Raw genomic sequence first — 19,660 nt, forward strand, 5'->3', positions numbered from 1 at the left:
TGCAGGGGCTGGGCCCCGCTCCAGTGGCTTCAAGAAACTGTCAGAGTTATAATCACGCACTCAAGACGGTCGACCAACCTGAGCCGCAGCCACGACTCTGACAACTCTCCAACATCTGACGCCAAACACACCTGATGCCAAACCGCCCTAATGTGCTGTTTTGGGAGTGTGTGTGGTTGATTCCAAACGCTGGAGCCAAAAATGTATCTTGCCTTTACTTTGGAAATTGCAACAGTACTTAAAAGGACAGTTTAATCATTTTTTACTCCCCCTCATGCAGATGGAAGCTTTATAGTCCATAAAAATAAACAAGTAAATGAAAATAATAAAAAAAAAATAAAAATAAAATAAAATAAACTAAACTGCCAGAGGTCCACAGAGAAAAGACTTATCCCAAACAATTAGAGCAAATGGTGACCAGGATTCAAAAGATAAAATAAATAAATAAATAATCATAGTAAATCCACAAAATATCAAAAGTCCTGAAGCCCCGATGTGCCAAGTTGTTTTGAAAAATGTCACTGGTGTCATTTTTTTAGCCTTATTGTTGCTGTGTTCATGTATGCACACTAGCATTGGACCAAAAAGAGCTCATGGTATGTGCACACCACACACACACAAACACACACACACACACACACACACGCACACGCACACACACACACACACACACACACACACACACAGACTTGGCAGTGTGCCCACTTTGTTTTATTTAACGCTGCTGTGTGTAAGAAGGGCTTGCAGGTAGCACGTAAACACTGGCGAGCGGTCATTGATCCTGCGTGTGAACGCAGCTCCTAAACCAGCAGCTACAGGCTGAAAATGCCGAATGAGTATTCTGGTGTTGTTTTTCTTGCTTTTGGTTTATTTAGTTCTCACATTTTCTTTGGCATGTTGGAAGTAAAGATCTAACTAACTAAAATGGACTAAAGCAGCAGTCAGATAGCAGACCTGACATCTTTGTCATGAAATCACCTCTTGGCCTAAACTGCAAAGAAAACAAAGAAACATTGTTATTCCTGATTACAGCTATAATATTTCTATCAGCGACTGATTACCAGGCAACAGGCTCAAAGGTCAGACAATATTTAAAGTGAAATTTAGTTTAGCAAAGCTAAACCAACGACTGTATTGTGTTTAACTGAACATGACGGCTTTATTTAAATGCACCGTTGCACACCGTACTTCAGTTTTCTTTCAATTTCAGGTCACTTGTTTTCTGAACTAAAAGCATCCTTAACAATGTGGTTTTGCTTTTAATTTTTTAAAAATTTTTTACTGCTATTTCCTCACTGACAACAACAACAAATTGAAATTTTAGGGATGTGTGTGAGCTGTTAAAACATAATTCATGATAAAAAATAAATGTGATAACCACAGCTGCCGTTGTGCTCGTGTGTGAAGTCTGTCAATGATTTACAGCCTAACAGTCGGCAGTCTGTTCAGTCGACACAGCGTGCAGCAGGTACGTCGTCCTCTCTGTTGTTTTGTTTTACATTTTTTAACTAAATTGTTAAATATATATAATATATAATGATATTCTATTGTGTATCACAATTTACCAACAGAAATGAGGGTCTGCATTTAGGGTTTTGGGCTCTTTAGTGATATTCTGAGACAGACTATTAGTCTATTTTTAAACCAGCTGTAAAAAGATGAAATTATCTATGAAAAGTATTTCTAATATGAATATTTGTGATCTATGCAATGATAAAATTTATTTGGAAGGCTTTTACTTTTTTAATTTTAAAAAATGTGTTTAGATAAGGTGCTTATTGGTCTTGACACCAACGTTTTATATTATTAAAGTAGTCATTGGTCTTTGTATCATAGAGAGGGCTTTAATGAGGTCTGAACTACTTGAGAAATCTGTCAGAGTCAAAGATTTTTTTTTTTAAATCAGTAAGAATATATGTATATATATATTTTTTTCTTAACAATTGTCATGAAAAGAGAAAGTATAACTCAGTTTTCATTGCACTACACAGAGGTGGTGCTGTGTGGTCAAAGTTCAGTTTGATTACATGAACACATCAGTTTTAATATGATTATATAAAGATATGTATGTATTTACAGATAGATTTCTTTTTTAAAATTTTTTTTTATATATATTATAAGTGCTAGTAAAAGCATACACATGGGAGAACTGTATTAATTATAACTGAAAACTGCTCGATAAAGTAGCAGAAAAAGACGAGAAAAAGAGTGTATATGTATACAAGCTATTTGCCAAACACTGATTCACAAATGTCTGTTTTTTCTGTATAATGTATCGATGATATATTTTGTTTTTCAGCACTTAAAGATGCTTCACAGGAGGATCAGACCGTCCCTTCAGCCTCTGCACAGGCCGCTCTGTGTTTTGGTTTTTCATCTTCTCCTGACGCACATTTGCACAGGTAACTCACACTCATATAACTGATGTTGTCATTATGCAGATATGTTAACAATTACATTTCTGCTGCAATATTTAATACGTATTTTCTTTCCAGGTCAGTCTCTTTTAAAAGGTCCACCTCAGCCAATAGTAGCAACAGTTGGCGGTGACGTCATCTTGCCGTGTCACCTGGAGCCTGCGGCGGACGTTGCTGCGATGACGTTGGAGTGGACGAGACCTGACCTGAACTCCATATTTGTGCTTGCGTGGCGTGCCGGTCAGGACCTCACAAACGCCAAACATCCGGTTTACGACGGACGGACGTCACTGTTCGCTGATGAACTGAGGAGAGGAAACGTTTCACTCAAACTCTCTGATGTGAGACCTTCTGATGCCGGAAAATACAAATGCTTCATCCCAAAACTGTGGAAAGACGCTTTCGTTCAGCTTGTTGTTGGTGAGTGGAAACTCAGCTGAATTTACTTTCTGCTAAATAGTGTCCTCGAAATGTCCTAAAACCTCAGAAAAAAAATCGCTGAAAATCCTAGAAATGTTTTAAAATCCTTAAAACATCCTAAAATTCCCAAAATTCCCTAAAATCCCAGAATCAGCCTAAATGTCTAAAATCTAAATTATGTCCTAAATTAGAATTAGATTTAGATCTTCTAAAATTCTAGATTTATCCTAAAACTCTACAAATATCCCAAAACCAAAGAAATGTCCCAAAATCCCAGAAACATCCTACAGTCCTAGAAAAGTCATAGAATCCTAGAATTATCTTAAAATCCTAAAAATGTCCTAAAATCCGATAGAATCAGCCTGAAAGCCTATAAACAAGAAACAACCCAAAATCTAAGACATGTCCTAAATCTAAGATATGTCTTAAAGTCCTTTAATCCTCCTAAAATCCTAGAAATGTTCTAAAATCCTTGCTTTACCCTAAAACCCTACAAACATCAAACTAAAATCAGAGAAATGTCCTAAAGTCAAAGACATATCCTAATTCCCAGAAATGTGCTTAAAATCTCAGAAACGTCCTAAAATCCCCGAACAAAGCGAGCTGAGTTTCCTGCACAAAGGAGCTGTGGTTTGAGCTTTAACAGCAAACTTTGAGGGTTTAAGAAACGGTGTTTAAAGGGGAAAGTTTTTAAAACAGCATTAATGCAGAGGACATGTTCAGCTTTGAGCCGTAGATTTTTTAAAATCATTCATGTGTTTGTATCGCTGACAGCTGTTTGAAATCGGTTCCTTTTTCTCATCATCAGGAGCCGTCTCCTCGCCCGTCATCACTTTAGCTGGACTCGACAAAAAAGTCGGGGGAGTGATGTTAGACTGTGAGTCTGCAGGCTGGTATCCAGAGCCTGAGGTGTCGTGGCTGGACGGTGAGGGACACGTCCTCTCTGCTGGACCTACAGAGACAGTCAGAGGTCCTGATGACCTCTATACTGTCAGCAGCAGAGTGACTGTGGACAAGAGACACAGCAACAGCTTCACCTGCAGAGTCCAACAGAACCACATCAACCAGACCAGAGAGACACACACGTCCAGGTCCCAGGTAGAAACACGAAATATAGATGTTTGGATGGACAATCAGCAGAGGTTCAGTTTTCTATAAAGATCCTGTGATTCTGTGTTTTTATAATTTCAGATGATTTCTTTGACGTCCGGTCCAGTTCCTCCATCCTCCATCATTATCGGTCTGGCTGTTGGTTTGACTGTTTGCATCCTGATTATTCTGCTACTTTTCTTTTTTGTGTGGAAACAGAGACAAAAGAAAAACAGTGAGTCACAAATTCACTGCAGTCAGGTCGTTCTTACAGGTCTCACATGTCAGTAATGGTGATATGAAATCTGCAATTGTCTAAATTATATATTTTTTGTCTAATCTGTTCAAATGTCACTTTCTCTATATTTGTAACCAATTTCATTCCTCATTTTAAATCACTTTGTGCTTTTATAACTCTTTAAAATGCACTAAAATGGCTTTAATACTTTAAATTTACAGCCTTTGTTTTTATACAGAGACAAAGAGAAGTCGCACAGATGAAACTGATACAGGAGAAATTAAAAATCGCTCTGAAGAGGAAAAGAAGCCTCTGAAAGAACAAACCTGTAAGTAAAGAAACAGAAGAGGGAAAAAAGGACAGGAAAAGTAAAGTTTGATCTGATAAATAAAATATGAATGTGAGATTTACTCAAAATCATATGAATGGAAATCACAAAATACTTTACAAAACAGAATTATTTTTTTTAGTTCAAATCTAAGATTTGTATTCTCTGACTCTGTTATTGAACTCACTCACTAAGATCACGACTCTGTTAATAGATTCATGTGTTTTTCATTGAAAGTGGCCGATGGTTTCTGTGAAGAAGTTGGAGGAGGAGCAGCAGAGGAGAGAGGACGCCGAAAATAAGGTCCAGATCCTGCAGGAGCAGCTGCAGACTAAGACCAAGGAGGTCTGGATTTATATTTCTCCTCTGAATATTATTATTATTATTATTATTATTATTATTATTATTATTATTATTATTATTATTATTATTATCATTATTATTATTTATTATTTCTGATTATTATAACTTATTATTATTATTATTTTATTTCTGACAATAACTTCGTGTCGGTTTCTCGTTTAAATCTTCAAATCTTTTAAAAAATAGAACATTATGATTTTGTTTTATCTGCTGTTTCTGACACGCATGAACGTGTCATTTAACAAACCTTTTTCATCACTGTCGTCATGTTTCTGTACACGTCTTAATCAAAGATCATGTGTCCAAAAATCAGCTCCGGGATGAGCAGACCAGGAGAAAAGAAGTTCAGAGGACAGAAGAGGAGCTGCAGAAAAACACGGCTGAGGTGAATCATTTTACTTTCATCAAAATGAGCAACTTGAGTCTTTTTCCGGATCAAATCTCGAAGACGCTGCACAAACGCTGATTTAAGAGACTGAAATACTGAGCAGCAGTGTCTCTGAATGATAAAGTGTCTTTGTAATCTCGAACTTAAACTGTGTGACTGTGTAGTACAATGACTCCCAGTGATATAAAAGTCTCTCTTTGCTCTCAGCTTGAGGGAAAACAGGCTGACACCAACAGAAAGCTCCTGCAGGAGACAAAGAAAAGGGAAAAAGCTGAGAGGGACGTGGAGAGCCTGAAGACTCAGCTGGAGTCCAACACAAAGCAGGTTAATATGATGATTGATAACCCAAGGATCCAGAAAACTGACAAATACTCAACTCTTTCTCTTTGTATTTCATTCACAGCTGCACTTTGTTCTGCAGCAGTTAAAAATCGACATTATTAAAATGTTAACTTTGAGAAAATTAAAACAGCACATGGAAATACATCAACATGTTTCTCTTTGGTATCGAACAAAAACTCTTCGTAAACTGCGTTTGTATTTGAAACTGAGCGTTAAACTGTGAACTAACGGAAACCTAAAATCTGTGTCCACATTAAATGTGCAGAATGCTGTGCGGTTAAACAAACTTGTATTCTGTGTATTTGATAAATTAGTATCAAACAGAAAAAGGTGAGAAAGTTTGAGGTTAGAAACATGTTGGACACAGCGTGAAGGTTTCTGTCAGACGTTCGCTTCACCACCTGCTCAAACACCAACGTCCGTCTGTCCTGTTAACCAGCTGGAGAAAACTGAGAGGAAGCTGCTGGAGACTGAAGATCAACTGGACACAAAGACCACTGTCTGCACGAACCTGCAGAGAGAGGTAAAAACACACACACACACACACACACACACACACACACACACACACACACACACACACACACACACACAAAGGTTATCACGTTTCATTAAAGCTTAACAAAGAAATGACACAATAAAGTGTTACCAATCCTTGTTGCTGTCTGTCTGGGAAGCTGGCTGAGACCAAACGTCAACTGGACACAAAGACCACTGACTACGAGAACCTGCAGAGAGAGGTAAAAAACACACACACACACACACAACACACACACACACACACACACACACACACACACACTGTTAGTGTTGTGTTAAATGTGGTGTGTTATAATAATCTGTGACGTGTCTGATTCACAGAAACTTTCTAACCAGTTAAGATTACGAACATTGTTCAGTTTAAGTTCTCCTGAGCGAGCAGGAAAGTGTTAAAGTGTCTCCTCGTCCGTCTCCGAACTCTCAGCTCCAGCAGGAGAGACAGAAGAAGACAGAGTCTGAGGAGAAAGTGAAGACGTTGAATCAGGAGCTGCAGGAAAAAAAAACACACAGGTTCATTTTTTTCACACTTCTTACTTTACAAGTCAGACACAAAAAAATGACACAAATAAGCTCCATCGGTTATCAAAACGATGTCACCATAAATGTCTTTTTAATAACAGAACGTGTGAACTCCGCTCAGGATGAACAGACCTCAATGCTGCTCAGTGAATCACAGATTTCAGTAAAGATGTGTTTTTAGCTGAGGTCTGACGGTGTTGCATAATCGCTCCCGTGGATGTAAAAACTCTCATGTCTCTCATCCAGTCTTCCTCCGTGTTTCAGCGTGTAAAACTCAGAGCTGATCTCAGCAGTCAGCTCCAGCAGGAGAGAGACAGAAGAAGGAGGACGCTCAGAGGGAGGCGGAGACTCTGAAGAGTCAGCTGGAGCTCCAGATAAAACAGGTTAATATGATCATTATTGTTTCTGTGAAGTAAGATGACGGACATGCTCTGAACTCTGTCTCTCTGAGTCTTTGCAACACAAGACTTTTTTTCAGCCTTTGTTTCCTCAGTGCATCTTCAAATGTCTCAAAGCTGCACTTTGTCCTCTGATGATAACAACAGCTACCTCCTGACCAGTTAAGAGTTACTTCTGGAAAGAGTCGAAACGCATTTCTTAATTTTCGTTCTCCAGAGTCAGCAGTAATGTGTAAATGTCTGATACCTTTCCTCTTTGTCTCTTCTACCTCTCAGCTCCAGGATGAGAAGGACAGCAGGACAAAGTTTGACAAAAAAGTGGAGACCCAGAAGAGGGAGCTGCAGAAAAATATATCAGAGGTTCATCTTTTTACCAACCTGTCATATTTCTCACTTTAGATTCGACTAAATAAGTAGCACTTTATCAAATACATGTTTCTCTTCCTCTGTCTCCGACCTCTCAGTTCGAGAAGCAGCTCCAGGACGAGAAGAAGAAGAGGACGGAGTTTGAAAGAAACGTGGAGTCCTTGACGAAGGAGCTGCAGGACAAGAACAGAGAGGTTCATCTTTTTACCAACCTGTCATATTTCTCACTTTAGATTTGACTAAATAAGTAGCACTTTATCAAATACATGTTTCTCTTCCTCTGTCTTCCTCTCAGTTAGAGAAGCGGCTCCAGCAGGAGACGGACAGCAGGATAAAGTTTGAGGGAGAAGCAAAAACCTTAAAGGAAGAGCTGAAGAAAAAGACTTCAGAGGTTCATCTTTTTACCGACCTGTCACGTTTCTCACTTTACTTTCTTCTGAGTCACACATGCAAATCAAATATGTCACAAATAACAACCTCTAACAATTATTACTTAATGAAGAAGATGTTTGTTACAGAATATTAAATCCAGTCTGAACAGGAGCGTTTCTGTACTGAGGAGTTTTCCTGCCGTCATGATCCCGTAAATACTTTACTTTAATAACATGTATATAAACTCAGCTGCAGGGTTTTTGCCCGAGGTCTAACTGTTACCACCTCACTAAATGACTGAGTTAAAACACATTTCTCACTTTACACTCTGAATATTAATGTACTTCACCAAAGCTCAGCGTCTCTCTTCATCTCTCTGATACTTCAGATATCTTTTGATCAATCTGTCACATTTCTGACTTTAGATTTTTCTGAGTCAGTCGAAGGATATCGTGCAAAAACAAAGACGACGTCTCTCTTTATTTCTCTCCTCTCAGCTGCAGAGCGAGAAGACAAAGTTAGAGGATGAAGTGCAGAGTTTGATGCAGAAGCTGCAGAACAAGAACAGAGAGGTTCATCATTTCACCAACCCGACACTTTTTTAACTCTACATCCTCCTGAGTGATAATGTGTTTATGTTCTTAACTGAATTTAATGTCTGTCTTCATCTTTCTTCACTCAGCTCCAGGATTTGAAGAACCAGAGGACGGCAGAGGTCGACTCGGAGCTCACGGTGGTTATTCTTTTTATCTAAATCACTTCTCTGTCTCATCACGTCTCTTGACTTTATCCTTCTGCATACGACATTAATTTGTTGATGGAACAAAAATGACTCAAAATAGTCACAAAATTCAGTAAGAACAGAATAACTGATCAAAATGAAAAGTCATTTTTGTGCCACAGTGTGATCAGTTTGAGTTTTGTGGCCTAAATGATGAATTAGACTCTGTCTGCACAGGTTGTGTTCTTTGAAGAATATAAAATATTAATATCCGATTTTGTCTTACAGGTTACCAGCTAAGGTTCAGGGAGTGATGATGGATTTAAAAACAGTGCTGTGAGTCTACAGAGCACCTCTGTCTAAGACATAAAATCTAAAGACAGAAAATGTTGTTTTTGGATTTAAATGAAACAGTGAGACCGACTGCGTATCATCCTCGCCATCATGAACTCACATCACAATGTAAAAATAACATTTGATCCTGATCAGCATCAAGAAAAGACCGTTAAGAAAGTTACCGTCCATCGTATGATCACGGAATAATGTTAAATTAAAACCATCATCCAGGAAACTTGAAAACACATTTTACATTAAGCACAACACAACACACTCGTCCCCTCCACAAAACAGATGTTTGTAAGAATAAAGCAGCATCTATAAAATGAGTCAAAGTTTCAAAGTGCATCAAAAATAAAATAGAGATTTTTGTAATGTTCTTGTTTTACATTGGTAAAAACATAAATCACAAAATTATCCAGAATGTGGTGTAAAATGCAGCACTTCAGTCTGATCCTATTTTTGTATTGTTTTGTATGAAATATTATATTTGCTGTTAGTTTAGGTATATTTCTGTGTGTGTGTGTGTGTGTGTGTGTGTGTGTGTGTGTGCGATACAGAGCTAAAAAGTGACACATGCTCATCTGATAATGTTTGCTTTTAGATAAATGCATGAATGACAAAGAAAATAATAAAGATACAGTTTTGTGTTTATGCAGCACTTTGAAACGATATCTGTACGTTCTTGACCTTTTTTTATCGTTTGTTGTGCTTAAAATAAAGTTGAATTAATCTGTTTCATCACTCTTTCTTTGATTCACAGTGCTGTAATAAAAGCTTTTTTTAAATAAAAATGAAAACAAATATTAGTTTGTTATTTTACTTGTTAAACTATCAAACTGGACAAACTTTTTTGTATATTTTAGATTATTTTGGGGCTTTTTATGTCTTTATTCCACAGGACAGTTTAAGCGAGGGAGGGGGAGAGAGAGAGGGGGGATGATATGAAGCAACGGGCTGAGGCCGGAATTGAACTTGCGGCCATTGCGGCGGACACAGCCTCTGTACATGGGACACCCGCTCCGTCCACAGAGCCACCAGGAGCCCCTGCAAACATTTTTTTTTTTTCAGATTGCTCAAATGAACTTTGAAGTTATCAAACTGTATAAATGTGTTATTTCAGAGCCACCTGGACGCTTCTTCAAACACTGTCTCACACGGTTTGTGTCCGAGAGGCTAAAATTATCACCCGCATCTAAAACTAAACACAGAACAACGTTCAGTGAGAAAACGGAAAGTTTTCTTTTTAAAAATAGTCCATGCATCAACACCTCGGTGGCTTTTAACCTTTTTCTGTGCGTGAGAAAGTTTATCAGTCGCTGCAAATACGAACACGTCACACGGAGGTTTGACTACTCAAACTAAATTAGAAGTGAGTCAAAACTTCAGAGATACTCTGGTTTGTTTTTCAGTTATTTTTCACTCTGAGTTTCCCACAATGCAGCAGTCCCACCAGCAGCAGCAGCAGAGGCACCAACACGACGGTGGAGACGGTCCTTAAGAGGAGGAGGACGTGTATGAAGAGGTCTGAGAAGAGACAAGCGTCTCCGTGAGGTGCTGCAAAGACAGTGAGAGTTAATGTTTGTTTCTGCAGCGAAAAATGAAACTGAATACTCACACTGCAGTCACGCTCGAGTTCAGTCACTATTTTCCCTTTAGATGATCTCACCTCTGACAGCCAGCCAGCTCTCTGCGGATTCTCCAGATCCAGAGATGCTGCACTTGTAGAGTCCTTCATCAGACTTTGAGACGCTGCGGATGGTCATCTCTCCTGCAGGGCTGCTCCTGATAAAGAGGCCGTCTTTGTAGAAATCAGCTGTGACGTTTGAAGACGTCCTCTTGTTTCTGCAGCTCAGAGTCACGTTATTTCCTTCTTTCACAGGGAGGACCGGACTCTCCAGGATCACTGATCCAGCTGAGAAACAGAGGTTATATAGGCTGAAATTCATGAAATACACTGGTTTGCACACTTTTTGGGAGATGGATGAGAGAATTCTACAACCCTGTGAAACCTGAGCAGACATGACAAAAATATGAAGAGAATGTAAAAGTTACAAGAAAATTACACCCCAAAAAACATAGACAAAATCATTTTAAAAATAAATAAATTATGAATAAAAACAGTAATAATGATAAAGAAAGAAAGAAAAGGGCGGGGGTTAAACAGCAAAAAAAAAAAACTAAAAAAAAAATTAAAATGAATAAATGAAAACACATTTCTACTTTTCTCTCTCCAAACAAATGTCCAAGTTTCTCATTGCCTTTTTCACCATTTTGTAAAAGAAATCAAACCAGCTTCAAAGGTTTAAATACATGTGAAAGTTGTGTGAAAGCAGCAAAAGAAAATTTACGTTTTTGCACGTTTCAAAGGATCTAACTCTGAGAATTCACAGATTTAACTTTACTTACCAGTGACAGAGATGTTGACGCTGCTGCTTCTCTCTCCTCCTTCAGTCTCACACCAGTATTTCCCGCTGTCTGCTTGATAAGCTCTCTTAATTCTGCATGATAGCACCGGCTTCCCCTCATCACACGCTGAAATGAACTGCACGATATTTCGGATCCCTCTCAGCTGAGTGGAGCCGTCGAGACCCTCGCAGTGAAAAGAGACGGACTCGAATTCAAGCAGCTGCAGTCTGGTTGGGACGATACGAAAAGCTGCATCTGAGACAGAAATAAAAAAAGATTTATATCGATGAACTGCAGACATCGTGAGGTTAATTTAAGAAACAAGTCACATTAACCCTTGAAATCTGTGAAAACTGATTTTCTTTTGAAAACACGGAAAAAAACAGGCAATGAACAACATGGAAAGAACTACACCACAAATTGCAAGAAAATAGTAGATTTGGAAATGTATTTTCCAAAAACCTACATTTATAATTATCATAATTATATGTTTAAAAATATTTATAGAATAACTGTTTTAAGCATTTTTTCAGGTCATTTTTTGGGTAATTTTTCAGTTTTTTTTGGTTTTGTTCAGTTTTTTTGCTAATTTTCACATAATTTTCCTGCACTTTTTTACAGTTTTAGTTGCAAATATTTTTTGGCTCCTTTCTTCTAAAGTTGCTCATTGCCTTTTACCTATATTATTAAAGACCTCCTCAGGTCTTCATAAACATATGCAAAAAAAATTAAAAAAATGCTTGAACTTAAAAGATGGTGTCGATGGTTCTTAACCTCGATCTTTTCAAGAACCGCTAAATTAACGCACACAGGATCACAAAGCCCCATTTGATGCGACGTTTCAGGTCTAATGTGGAAGAGAAATAACACATAACGCAAAAAGAAAATCTGATAATAATTGTGCATTGTCAGTCTTGCTTACCGCTGTTGTGAAGACGAGCACCGAGCAGAACGATTACAAGCGTCACTGCAGAGAGAACAGAAACAAACCTGTCATCGTCCACAGTCTCATCTACTGCAGAATATCTAAAGAAATACGTAAAAGTCAAAGCTGAAGTTCAGCACTCACACAGTCTGAGGCGAACAGCTGTGACCTCCATGCTGTCTCCTGCTGACTGACCATCACACTGAAAGACGCTAACGTTTAAGATAGAGGGAAACTTCCTCTTCCTGTTATTTCTGATGTTGAGTCTCAACGCTCAGCAGTGCAGTGCAGCTTCCGGTTTAGGGGACAAAACGTCAACCACGACCTGCTAAAATAAAGTCTATGTGCTCTTGACCTACAGATGTACAATGAACACTGAGTGAGAACAACGCGTCCTCACTGAAACTCGTTACACGGTGCCGCTCTGTCAGTGACCTTCTGCATCAGAGACGTTTTCGGTATCCTTCTGCGTCAGCTGTCTGAGCTACGGGATGCTGTTATGGTGATGCGACAAATGCACATGGTGGGATGAAGCTACACGTCCTTTTGTCAAGTCAACAGTGCAGACCGTGCTGCTCCACCTCAACCAGCTGCAGACAGACAGTTGCATATTTTGAGTTGCAGGCAGCAACTTTTTGGTTAAGAGCTAAAATCAATCAATCAGATTTTATTTCTACAGCACTTTTCATACAAGCAAAGCTGTGACATAAAGTAATAAAATATAATAATAACATAATAAAATCAAAACACACACACCAGTACACAGGCAACGGGATAAAAAGAAAAAAAGTATAACAAAAAATACAAAAAATAGCATCTAGAAAACAGACTAAAATGTATAAATTGATAACCAATTAATAAATAGCTAAATTTCATTTAAAATCCAAACTAAAAAGATAAGTCTTCAGTTTTCTTTAAATCAGCAGTAACATCTCACGGTCTAAAACTGCTGTTTGGCTTCAGACTGTGTGAAGCTGCGTCCTGTTCTGTCCCTGCAGTGAGACTGCAAACCAAACCTGAACACCATCAACACACTTTTCCCAAACTGTTAATGAGCCAAAGACACATGGTCATTGCTCCTGATGTTTTATACTTGTGATAAGTAGCCTGGAAACAGGCTCAAAGTTCAGCTGTTTACAAAGATACTTTACGTGAAACTGAGTGTTGAAAACAGAAGCAAACACAAAACTGTTCAAATGATAAAGGGACAAATACTTTCTCCAGCACTGGACTTTCTTTAATAGTTATATTCAAATGTACATATAGTATTAGTTCTGTATATCTGATTTTATTTGCATCTGATTCAAATGAAACTGACCGCAGAAAGCTGCAGTTGGTAAATCAGAGTTCAGGTCTTCAATGATTAACAGACACAGCGGTGCAGTCTGAGGAAATGAAGAGACTGACACATCATGACAGAGGTACGCTGAGTTTTAAATGTATTTTTTCCTTTTCTACGTGTTTCTACTTCATCTTTAAAGACTTGATTACATCTAGTATAAAAGCAGGTCTGCATTTCAGTGTCAAAAAAGAGCAGTGAAGTCTGTTTTTTAACCATTGTGTGGGTTGAAATGTAAAGTCAACATGGCAGCAGTCAAAGATAGCAGTTTTAATAGCAAGCAGGGATTTTATAACATGTGTTGAAAAATGTTTAAATCAAAAGCGTATATTCAAAATTAGCAATACATGCAAGTTTTCTTCATAATTTTTACTTCACCAGACAAAAGGACTTTCCCTTCAGACTCCGCTCCGACCACTCAGTGTTTTGGTTTTCCGTCTGCTCCTCACACACTCATGCAGAGGTAAGATTAGGACTGAAAGTACTACAATATATGAGCATCACCGATAATGTTAATAATGTATGATACTGAATGTAAAAACTGCTGCTAAGTGATACTTTAGGGGCCGCAACTAAAGTTTAATGCAACGCTTCTTGCTTTAAACCTTTGTTGTGGTCGGGCCTGTTGTTCACATGACGATGCGTTTTGGGGGCCTGACAATGAAAACTTGAAACAATGAATCTGAGTTCCAGAGTGTAATTTTCTCGAAAACGCCATCCCTTCTGTCGCCGTGTAAACTGGGGATGCTTGGATCCAGTCTAGATTGGTGACGTCACAGCCGCGCTTCGCACGTCATGTTTCAGACAAACAGCCGTGAGCGAGTCCGAGGACAACAATAGCAACGATGGCGGCCTGCCGAGCTGCGTTTGTGACCCTACTGAGGTTCTTAACGCTGTCGGTTCTCATGTGTTCGCCATCGACCTCGTTTGTTTATACCATGGACGTATTATAAAGAAGTCTGGATTCAGCCGTGGAGGCGGGGCCTCATTCATTCCTATGAGAGCTGCTCAGCGGCGCATGAAGCAGAGAAAACTCTTTTTCCGGGTTTAGAAAAACCTGGTCTTCTTCTTTGATATGTCATTACAAAGTTACACCACCAACTACTGGCCAGACATGCAAACTAAACTATGCAAACTTTTTGCGGATCTGTGTGCACAAGGATTGTTTTCAAAGAGTTATCATATGAACAAAATTACAGTAATATAAATATATATATCCTTTTTTCAACAGTAATTCTCAGGTTCTTTTCTCACCTTTTACTAATTACTTGCGATTTGCTGATTGCATTTTCTCCATATTTTTGAAGAGAATTAAATGTTTTTTCTTGCGTGTCAAAGGTTTAAATACAGATAATAAACAGATTTCTGTCTTTCCAGGTCAGCCTCAGTTAACTGGTCCACCTCATTCAATCGTAGCAGCAGTTGGCGATGACGTTATTTTGCCGTGTCACCTGAAACCTGCGATGGATGTTACTGCAGAGTTGCTGGAGTGGAAGAGATCTGACCAAAACCCAAGATTTGTCCATGTGTGGCGCTATGGTCAGGACCTGGAGCATGTAAAAAACCCTTCATACAGTGGAAGAACGTCACTGTTCACTGACGAACTGAAGCGAGGAAACATTTCACTGAAACTCTCCAAAGTACGACTCTCTGATCAGGGAATATATCACTGTGACCTTCCACTGCTGGACAAACAATCCTCTGTCAAGCTTGTTGTTGGTGAGAACACACAAACAGTCTGAGGTCAGAGCGCATTTTGGAAAAAACTGTTTGGAAAAAACAACTAGTAAAGAATTTTGCGTTTTAGACATTGATGTTGGGAAATTAATCAAACAACTATTCAAAAAATGCATTAAATAATGGTTCTTGCATCAAACATTACATTTTTGTTGCAGTTTGGCTTTTCGTTTAATTCAGTTCAGTTAGATTTTATTTATAAAGCCCATTATCACAAATCACAGTTTGCCTCAGAGGGCAAAAAATGACATTGAATGTTATGAAATACAATTAAGTTTCAGTAGATGGCAGTGAGTAGAGAGGGGGAGAGATGTACAGCAACAATAATGGCATCAAAAATATAACATATGACGATAGTAACTGACATAAAAATAAAACATAATTTATGATAAGGTGACGTTGCATGACAATATCGTAAGTGTTGATAGCAGTCATATGTTTATATTAATAGCAGAGGCATGACTAATAATAATGGCAGTAGATGTTGGCATCAGGCACAATCGCAGCAACAGCACAACCATGATCATGGTCCAGGCGCAGCCACAGACAGGATCGCAGCAACAGCACAACCATGATCATGGTCCAGGCGCAGCCACAGACAGGATCACAGCAACAGCACAACCATGATCATGGTCCAGGCGCAGCCACAGACAGGATCACAGCAACAGCACAACCATGACCATGATCCAGGTGCAGCCATGATCCGGGAAAACAACAAAAAAAAAACCAAAAAAAAAACGATGATGAGTTAGTGTTATGCAGTCAAAGGACATGAGTGTTTGCAGATTCAAACCACAACATCATTTTTGGGCCTAAAAATCAAATCTTTTTATTTGTTTATTTATCTTTTAAAAACTCAGCCCCTTCTGTTTTCTTCTCTGGTGTGTGTGACATCGCCAGCTACTGGCCTTTTTATTTGTTTTTGCAGATCTGTGTAACTGAGGATTGTTTTCTGAAGTTTCCATGTTTTCACATCACTGAAACCATTGTTATAAACATATTCTTTCTGCGCAGCATCAGGTGCTGTCCCCTCACCGGTCATCAGTTTAAGAGGGATTGACAGAGAAAGAAGAGGAGTGATGTTAGACTGTGAGTCTGCAGGCTGGTATCCAGAGCCTGAGGTGTCGTGGCTGGACGGTGAGGGACACGTCCTCTCTGCTGGACCTACAGAGACAGTCAGAGGTCCTGATGACCTCTATACTGTCAGCAGCAGAGTGACTGTGGACAAGAGACACAGCAACAGCTTCACCTGCAGAGTCCAACAGAACCACATCAACCAGACCAGAGAGACACACATCCAGGTCCCAGGTAGAAACACGAAATATAGATGTTTGGATGGACAATCAGCAGAGGTTCAGTTTTCTATAAAGATCCTGTGATTCTGTGTTTTTATAATTTCAGATGATTTCTTTGACGTCCGGTCCAGTTCCTCCTCCATCATTATCGGTCTGGCTGTTGGTTTGACTGTTTGCATCCTGATTATTCTGCTACTTTTCTTTTTTGTGTGGAAACAGAGACAAAAGAAAAACAGTGAGTCACAAATTCACTGCAGTCAGGTCGTTCTTACAGGTCTCACATGTCAGTAATGGTGATATGAAATCTGCAATTGTCTAAATTATATATTTTTTGTCTAATCTGTTCAAATGTCACTTGCTCTATATTTGTAACCAATTTCATTCCTCATTTTAAATCACTTTGTGCTTTTATAACTCTTTAAAATGCACTAAAATGGCTTTAATACTTTAAATTTACAGCCTTTGTTTTTATACAGAGACAAAGAGAAGTCGCACAGATGAAACTGATACAGGAGAAATTAAAAATCGCTCTGAAGAGGAAAAGAAGCCTCTGAAGAAGAACAAACCTGTAAGTAAAGAAACAGAAGAGGGAAAAAAGGACAGGAAAAGTAAAGTTTGATCTGATAAATAAAATATGAATGTGAGATTTACTCAAAATCATATGAATGGAAATCACAAAATACTTTACAAAACAGAATTATTTTGTTTAGTTCAAATCTAAGATTTGTATTCTCTGACTCTGTTATTGAACTCACTCACTAAGATCACGACTCTGTTAATAGATTCATGTGTTTTTCATTGAAAGTGGTCGATGGTTTCTGTGAAGAAGTTGGAGGAGGAGCAGCAGAGGAGAGAGGACGCCGAAAATAAGGTCCAGATCCTGCAGGAGCAGCTGCAGACTAAGACCAAGGAGGTCTGGATTCATATTCTCCACTACAGATTCATTAACTTTTTTCAGTCACTTACTTTCTTTGAGTATGTTCCCCTTCAAATCTTCAAATCTTTTTCAAAAGTAAAACATTTCATGTCTCTGAACTCAGCTCCAGGACGAACGGACCAGGAGAGAAGAAGCTGAGAGAAAAGTTCAGAGGACAGCAGAGGAGCTGCAGGAAAAGACAGCAGAGGTGAATTACTTCACTCTCATGAATACGAATGACTCCAGTCTGTTTCCAGATTAAAACTCAAAGATGCTGCACACACATTGATTAATAGACAGGAATTTCTTTGAATAATAATATGGATTTGTTATTTCTTACTCGAACTTTTAATTGAAAAGCTGAATGAATCAGAGCTTTAATAAAGCTGAGTTTTTACCTGAAGAGTGACTGTGATGTATAATCACTCACATGGTTGATAGAGCAGGAAGCTCAGAGGGAGGAGGAGAGTCTGAAGAAACAGCAGGAGATCAAGAAAAAAGAGGTTAATGTGATGAAATCAACTTTGTGAGGTTAAGTTAATGACATGTCTGCTTAACTCTTTCATCTGTCTGTTAAACAGCTGCAGAAATCTGAGAGCAACGTGACTGAGACCAAACGACATCTGGATACAGAGACCACTGAGAGGAGTTACCTGCAGACAGAGGTACACACACACACACACACACACACACATATGTGTTTTTGGTATTTTTCCAGAATTTTTGCACATATTTGGGTCATTCGCTTGTTGCCTTTTCTCATGTTTTTGAAAGAAATAACAAGCTAGTTTGTTCAGGTTTCAGAGGGTTAATTGAGAGACAAATACGGCACTTTAATGTTTAAAAGGATGAACTGTGTCTTTTCATTTTTCAAAGAGATCAACAGAGTGGGGAGTGTGTGTTTGGATGAGTGCTGTCTGGTGCTAAAATACCTGTGTGAGGACCACAGACTGTATAAATGATGGCTGTAGCTACCATGACGTGGCTTTTTCATGGACTGTAGACTTTGCAGACCTCTGCTTTCCAATGAACGCTCTGAACTGTTTGAATTCAGTTTTCAGTACAACCCTCATGTTTGTCTCTGTCCTACGTCTCAGGTCCAGGATGAGAAGAAGAGGACTGAGCAGAAGACAAAGGTGAATCTTTTTGACATAAATCGGTTAGCTGTCTCTCTCGTTCAGTCTTTTTCAGACATTAATGTGTTGCCTTGACAACGCTGAGTCAAATTAGCCTAGATTAGACTTTTAGTATTTTCCCCATTGAGTCTCAAAGAGGAAGTGTGATGAACAATTACTGTCACTGATGTACTTTAAACTTTTGTCCTGTGTGAGTCTCAATAATAAACATTATGTGGTACATTTACAACTATGGTTCATAGCAAATACTAAAAACACAGGCAAAGTGATACTTGAGTCAGATAACTACTACAAAACATAGTAAACAATGAATATGTATTTATTTATTATTATTTTTTTATTTGTTTTAATTTTGTGCTACCTTTATTCTTACATAAATGAATGAGTGTGTGTGTTTTTGTTTTGTGTTTTCCCACTCTTAGATGGAGAAGAACGGAGAAGAAAGTTCTCAGCAGAAAAATCACTGCCTGATCAGCTGAGACTAACCCTAACCCTAACCCTAACCCCTAACCCTAACCCTAACCCTAACCCTAACCCGAGACTAACCCTAACCCTAACCCTAACCCCTAACCCGAGACTAACCCTAACCCTAACCCTAACCCTAACCCTAACCCTAACCCTAACCCGAGACTAACCCTAACCCTAACCCTCCGGACACAACGCAGATAAGGATGATTCAACAAGCAGCTCCTCTTCCTGTGATTTTTTTTGTGTTAAAAAATTGCACTTCATATTACATTTTTATATATATTTAGGTCGTTCCTTTTTGTATTGCTCTTTGCCTTTTTCCCATGTTTTTGAAAATTTCAAGCCAATTTTCTCGAAAAGATGGACTGTGGCTTTTCATTTTGCAAAAAGCTCAACAGAGTGGCCAGTTTTTGTTAAGATAAGTGGGGCCTGGTGCTAAAATACCCGTCTGAAGACCACAGACTGTATAAAATAATGGATGTAGCTACTACGAGGTAGCTATTTAACTTTGCCGTCCTCTGCTTTCCAGTGAAGGTTTCTGATTTGAATGTTTTGATATGTCATTAATTAGCTCTGTATGCAGTTCATAGCTGAGACT

The 19,660-nt window shown here is 38.7% G+C and overlaps 4 protein-coding genes across 4 annotated transcripts; 3 read left to right on the plus strand and 1 right to left on the minus strand.

The window, feature by feature from the left end:
* Nucleotides 1–2,308: 2,308 nt before the first annotated feature.
* LOC121962494 (butyrophilin-like protein 2) lies at nt 2,309–3,995 on the plus strand. The gene is made up of 3 exons (XM_042512753.1): nt 2,309–2,402; nt 2,496–2,837; nt 3,646–3,995. Exons 1-3 carry the CDS (start codon nt 2,309–2,311, stop codon nt 3,993–3,995), a joined length of 786 nt encoding a protein of 261 aa, XP_042368687.1.
* Nucleotides 3,996–4,735: 740 nt separating this feature from the next.
* On the plus strand, nt 4,736–8,534 carry LOC121962495 (synaptonemal complex protein 1-like). Its single transcript, XM_042512754.1, has 9 exons — nt 4,736–4,837; nt 5,169–5,240; nt 5,451–5,567; nt 6,025–6,108; nt 7,319–7,402; nt 7,507–7,602; nt 7,704–7,799; nt 8,278–8,352; nt 8,463–8,534. Exons 1-9 carry the CDS (start codon nt 4,736–4,738, stop codon nt 8,532–8,534), a joined length of 798 nt encoding a protein of 265 aa, XP_042368688.1.
* A 1,711-nt stretch (nt 8,535–10,245) lies between these two features.
* Nucleotides 10,246–12,346, minus strand: LOC121962496 (low affinity immunoglobulin gamma Fc region receptor II-like). Its single transcript, XM_042512755.1, has 5 exons — nt 12,316–12,346; nt 12,169–12,213; nt 11,247–11,501; nt 10,507–10,752; nt 10,246–10,394 (listed from the first exon to the last, which is right to left on the minus strand). The coding sequence occupies exons 1-5, from the start codon at nt 12,344–12,346 to the stop codon at nt 10,246–10,248; spliced, it is 726 nt and encodes a 241-aa protein (XP_042368689.1).
* A 1,203-nt stretch (nt 12,347–13,549) lies between these two features.
* On the plus strand, nt 13,550–19,140 carry LOC121962497 (butyrophilin subfamily 3 member A3-like). Its single transcript, XM_042512756.1, has 11 exons — nt 13,550–13,592; nt 13,892–13,973; nt 14,888–15,229; nt 16,262–16,555; nt 16,649–16,777; nt 17,019–17,110; nt 17,348–17,455; nt 17,583–17,666; nt 18,040–18,123; nt 18,556–18,594; nt 19,017–19,140. Exons 1-11 carry the CDS (start codon nt 13,584–13,586, stop codon nt 19,071–19,073), a joined length of 1,320 nt encoding a protein of 439 aa, XP_042368690.1. The 5' UTR covers nt 13,550–13,583; the 3' UTR covers nt 19,074–19,140.
* The last annotated feature ends 520 nt before the right edge of the window (nt 19,141–19,660 follow it).

The sequence above is a fragment of the Plectropomus leopardus genome, chromosome 23 (genome assembly GCF_008729295.1).
Source record: "Plectropomus leopardus isolate mb chromosome 23, YSFRI_Pleo_2.0, whole genome shotgun sequence".
In the NCBI taxonomy this organism is placed as follows: domain Eukaryota; kingdom Metazoa; phylum Chordata; class Actinopteri; order Perciformes; family Serranidae; genus Plectropomus; species Plectropomus leopardus.

Bases quoted from the DNA above. Each gene is read 5' to 3' on its own strand.
- LOC121962495 (XM_042512754.1), top strand. From the start codon at position 4,736: ATGGTTTCTGTGAAGAAGTTGGAGGAGGAGCAGCAGAGGAGAGAGGAC. The intron at 5,241-5,450 runs GTGAATCATTTT...CTTTGCTCTCAG, and splicing joins TGCAGAAAAACACGGCTGAG to CTTGAGGGAAAACAGGCTGA. The intron at 7,403-7,506 runs GTTCATCTTTTT...CCGACCTCTCAG, and splicing joins TGCAGAAAAATATATCAGAG to TTCGAGAAGCAGCTCCAGGA.
- LOC121962497 (XM_042512756.1), top strand. The intron at 13,974-14,887 runs GTAAGATTAGGA...CTGTCTTTCCAG, and splicing joins CCTCACACACTCATGCAGAG to GTCAGCCTCAGTTAACTGGT. The intron at 17,667-18,039 runs GTGAATTACTTC...TCTGTTAAACAG, and splicing joins TGCAGGAAAAGACAGCAGAG to CTGCAGAAATCTGAGAGCAA.
- LOC121962494 (XM_042512753.1), top strand. From the start codon at position 2,309: ATGCTTCACAGGAGGATCAGACCGTCCCTTCAGCCTCTGCACAGGCCG. The intron at 2,403-2,495 runs GTAACTCACACT...TTTTCTTTCCAG, and splicing joins CCTGACGCACATTTGCACAG to GTCAGTCTCTTTTAAAAGGT. The intron at 2,838-3,645 runs GTGAGTGGAAAC...TCTCATCATCAG, and splicing joins TTTCGTTCAGCTTGTTGTTG to GAGCCGTCTCCTCGCCCGTC.
- LOC121962496 (XM_042512755.1), bottom strand. From the start codon at position 12,346: ATGGAGGTCACAGCTGTTCGCCTCAGACTGT. The intron at 12,214-12,315 runs GTGAGTGCTGAA...TTCTCTCTGCAG, and splicing joins AGCTGTTCGCCTCAGACTGT to TGACGCTTGTAATCGTTCTG. The intron at 11,502-12,168 runs GTAAGCAAGACT...TTTCTGTCTCAG, and splicing joins TGCTCGTCTTCACAACAGCG to ATGCAGCTTTTCGTATCGTC.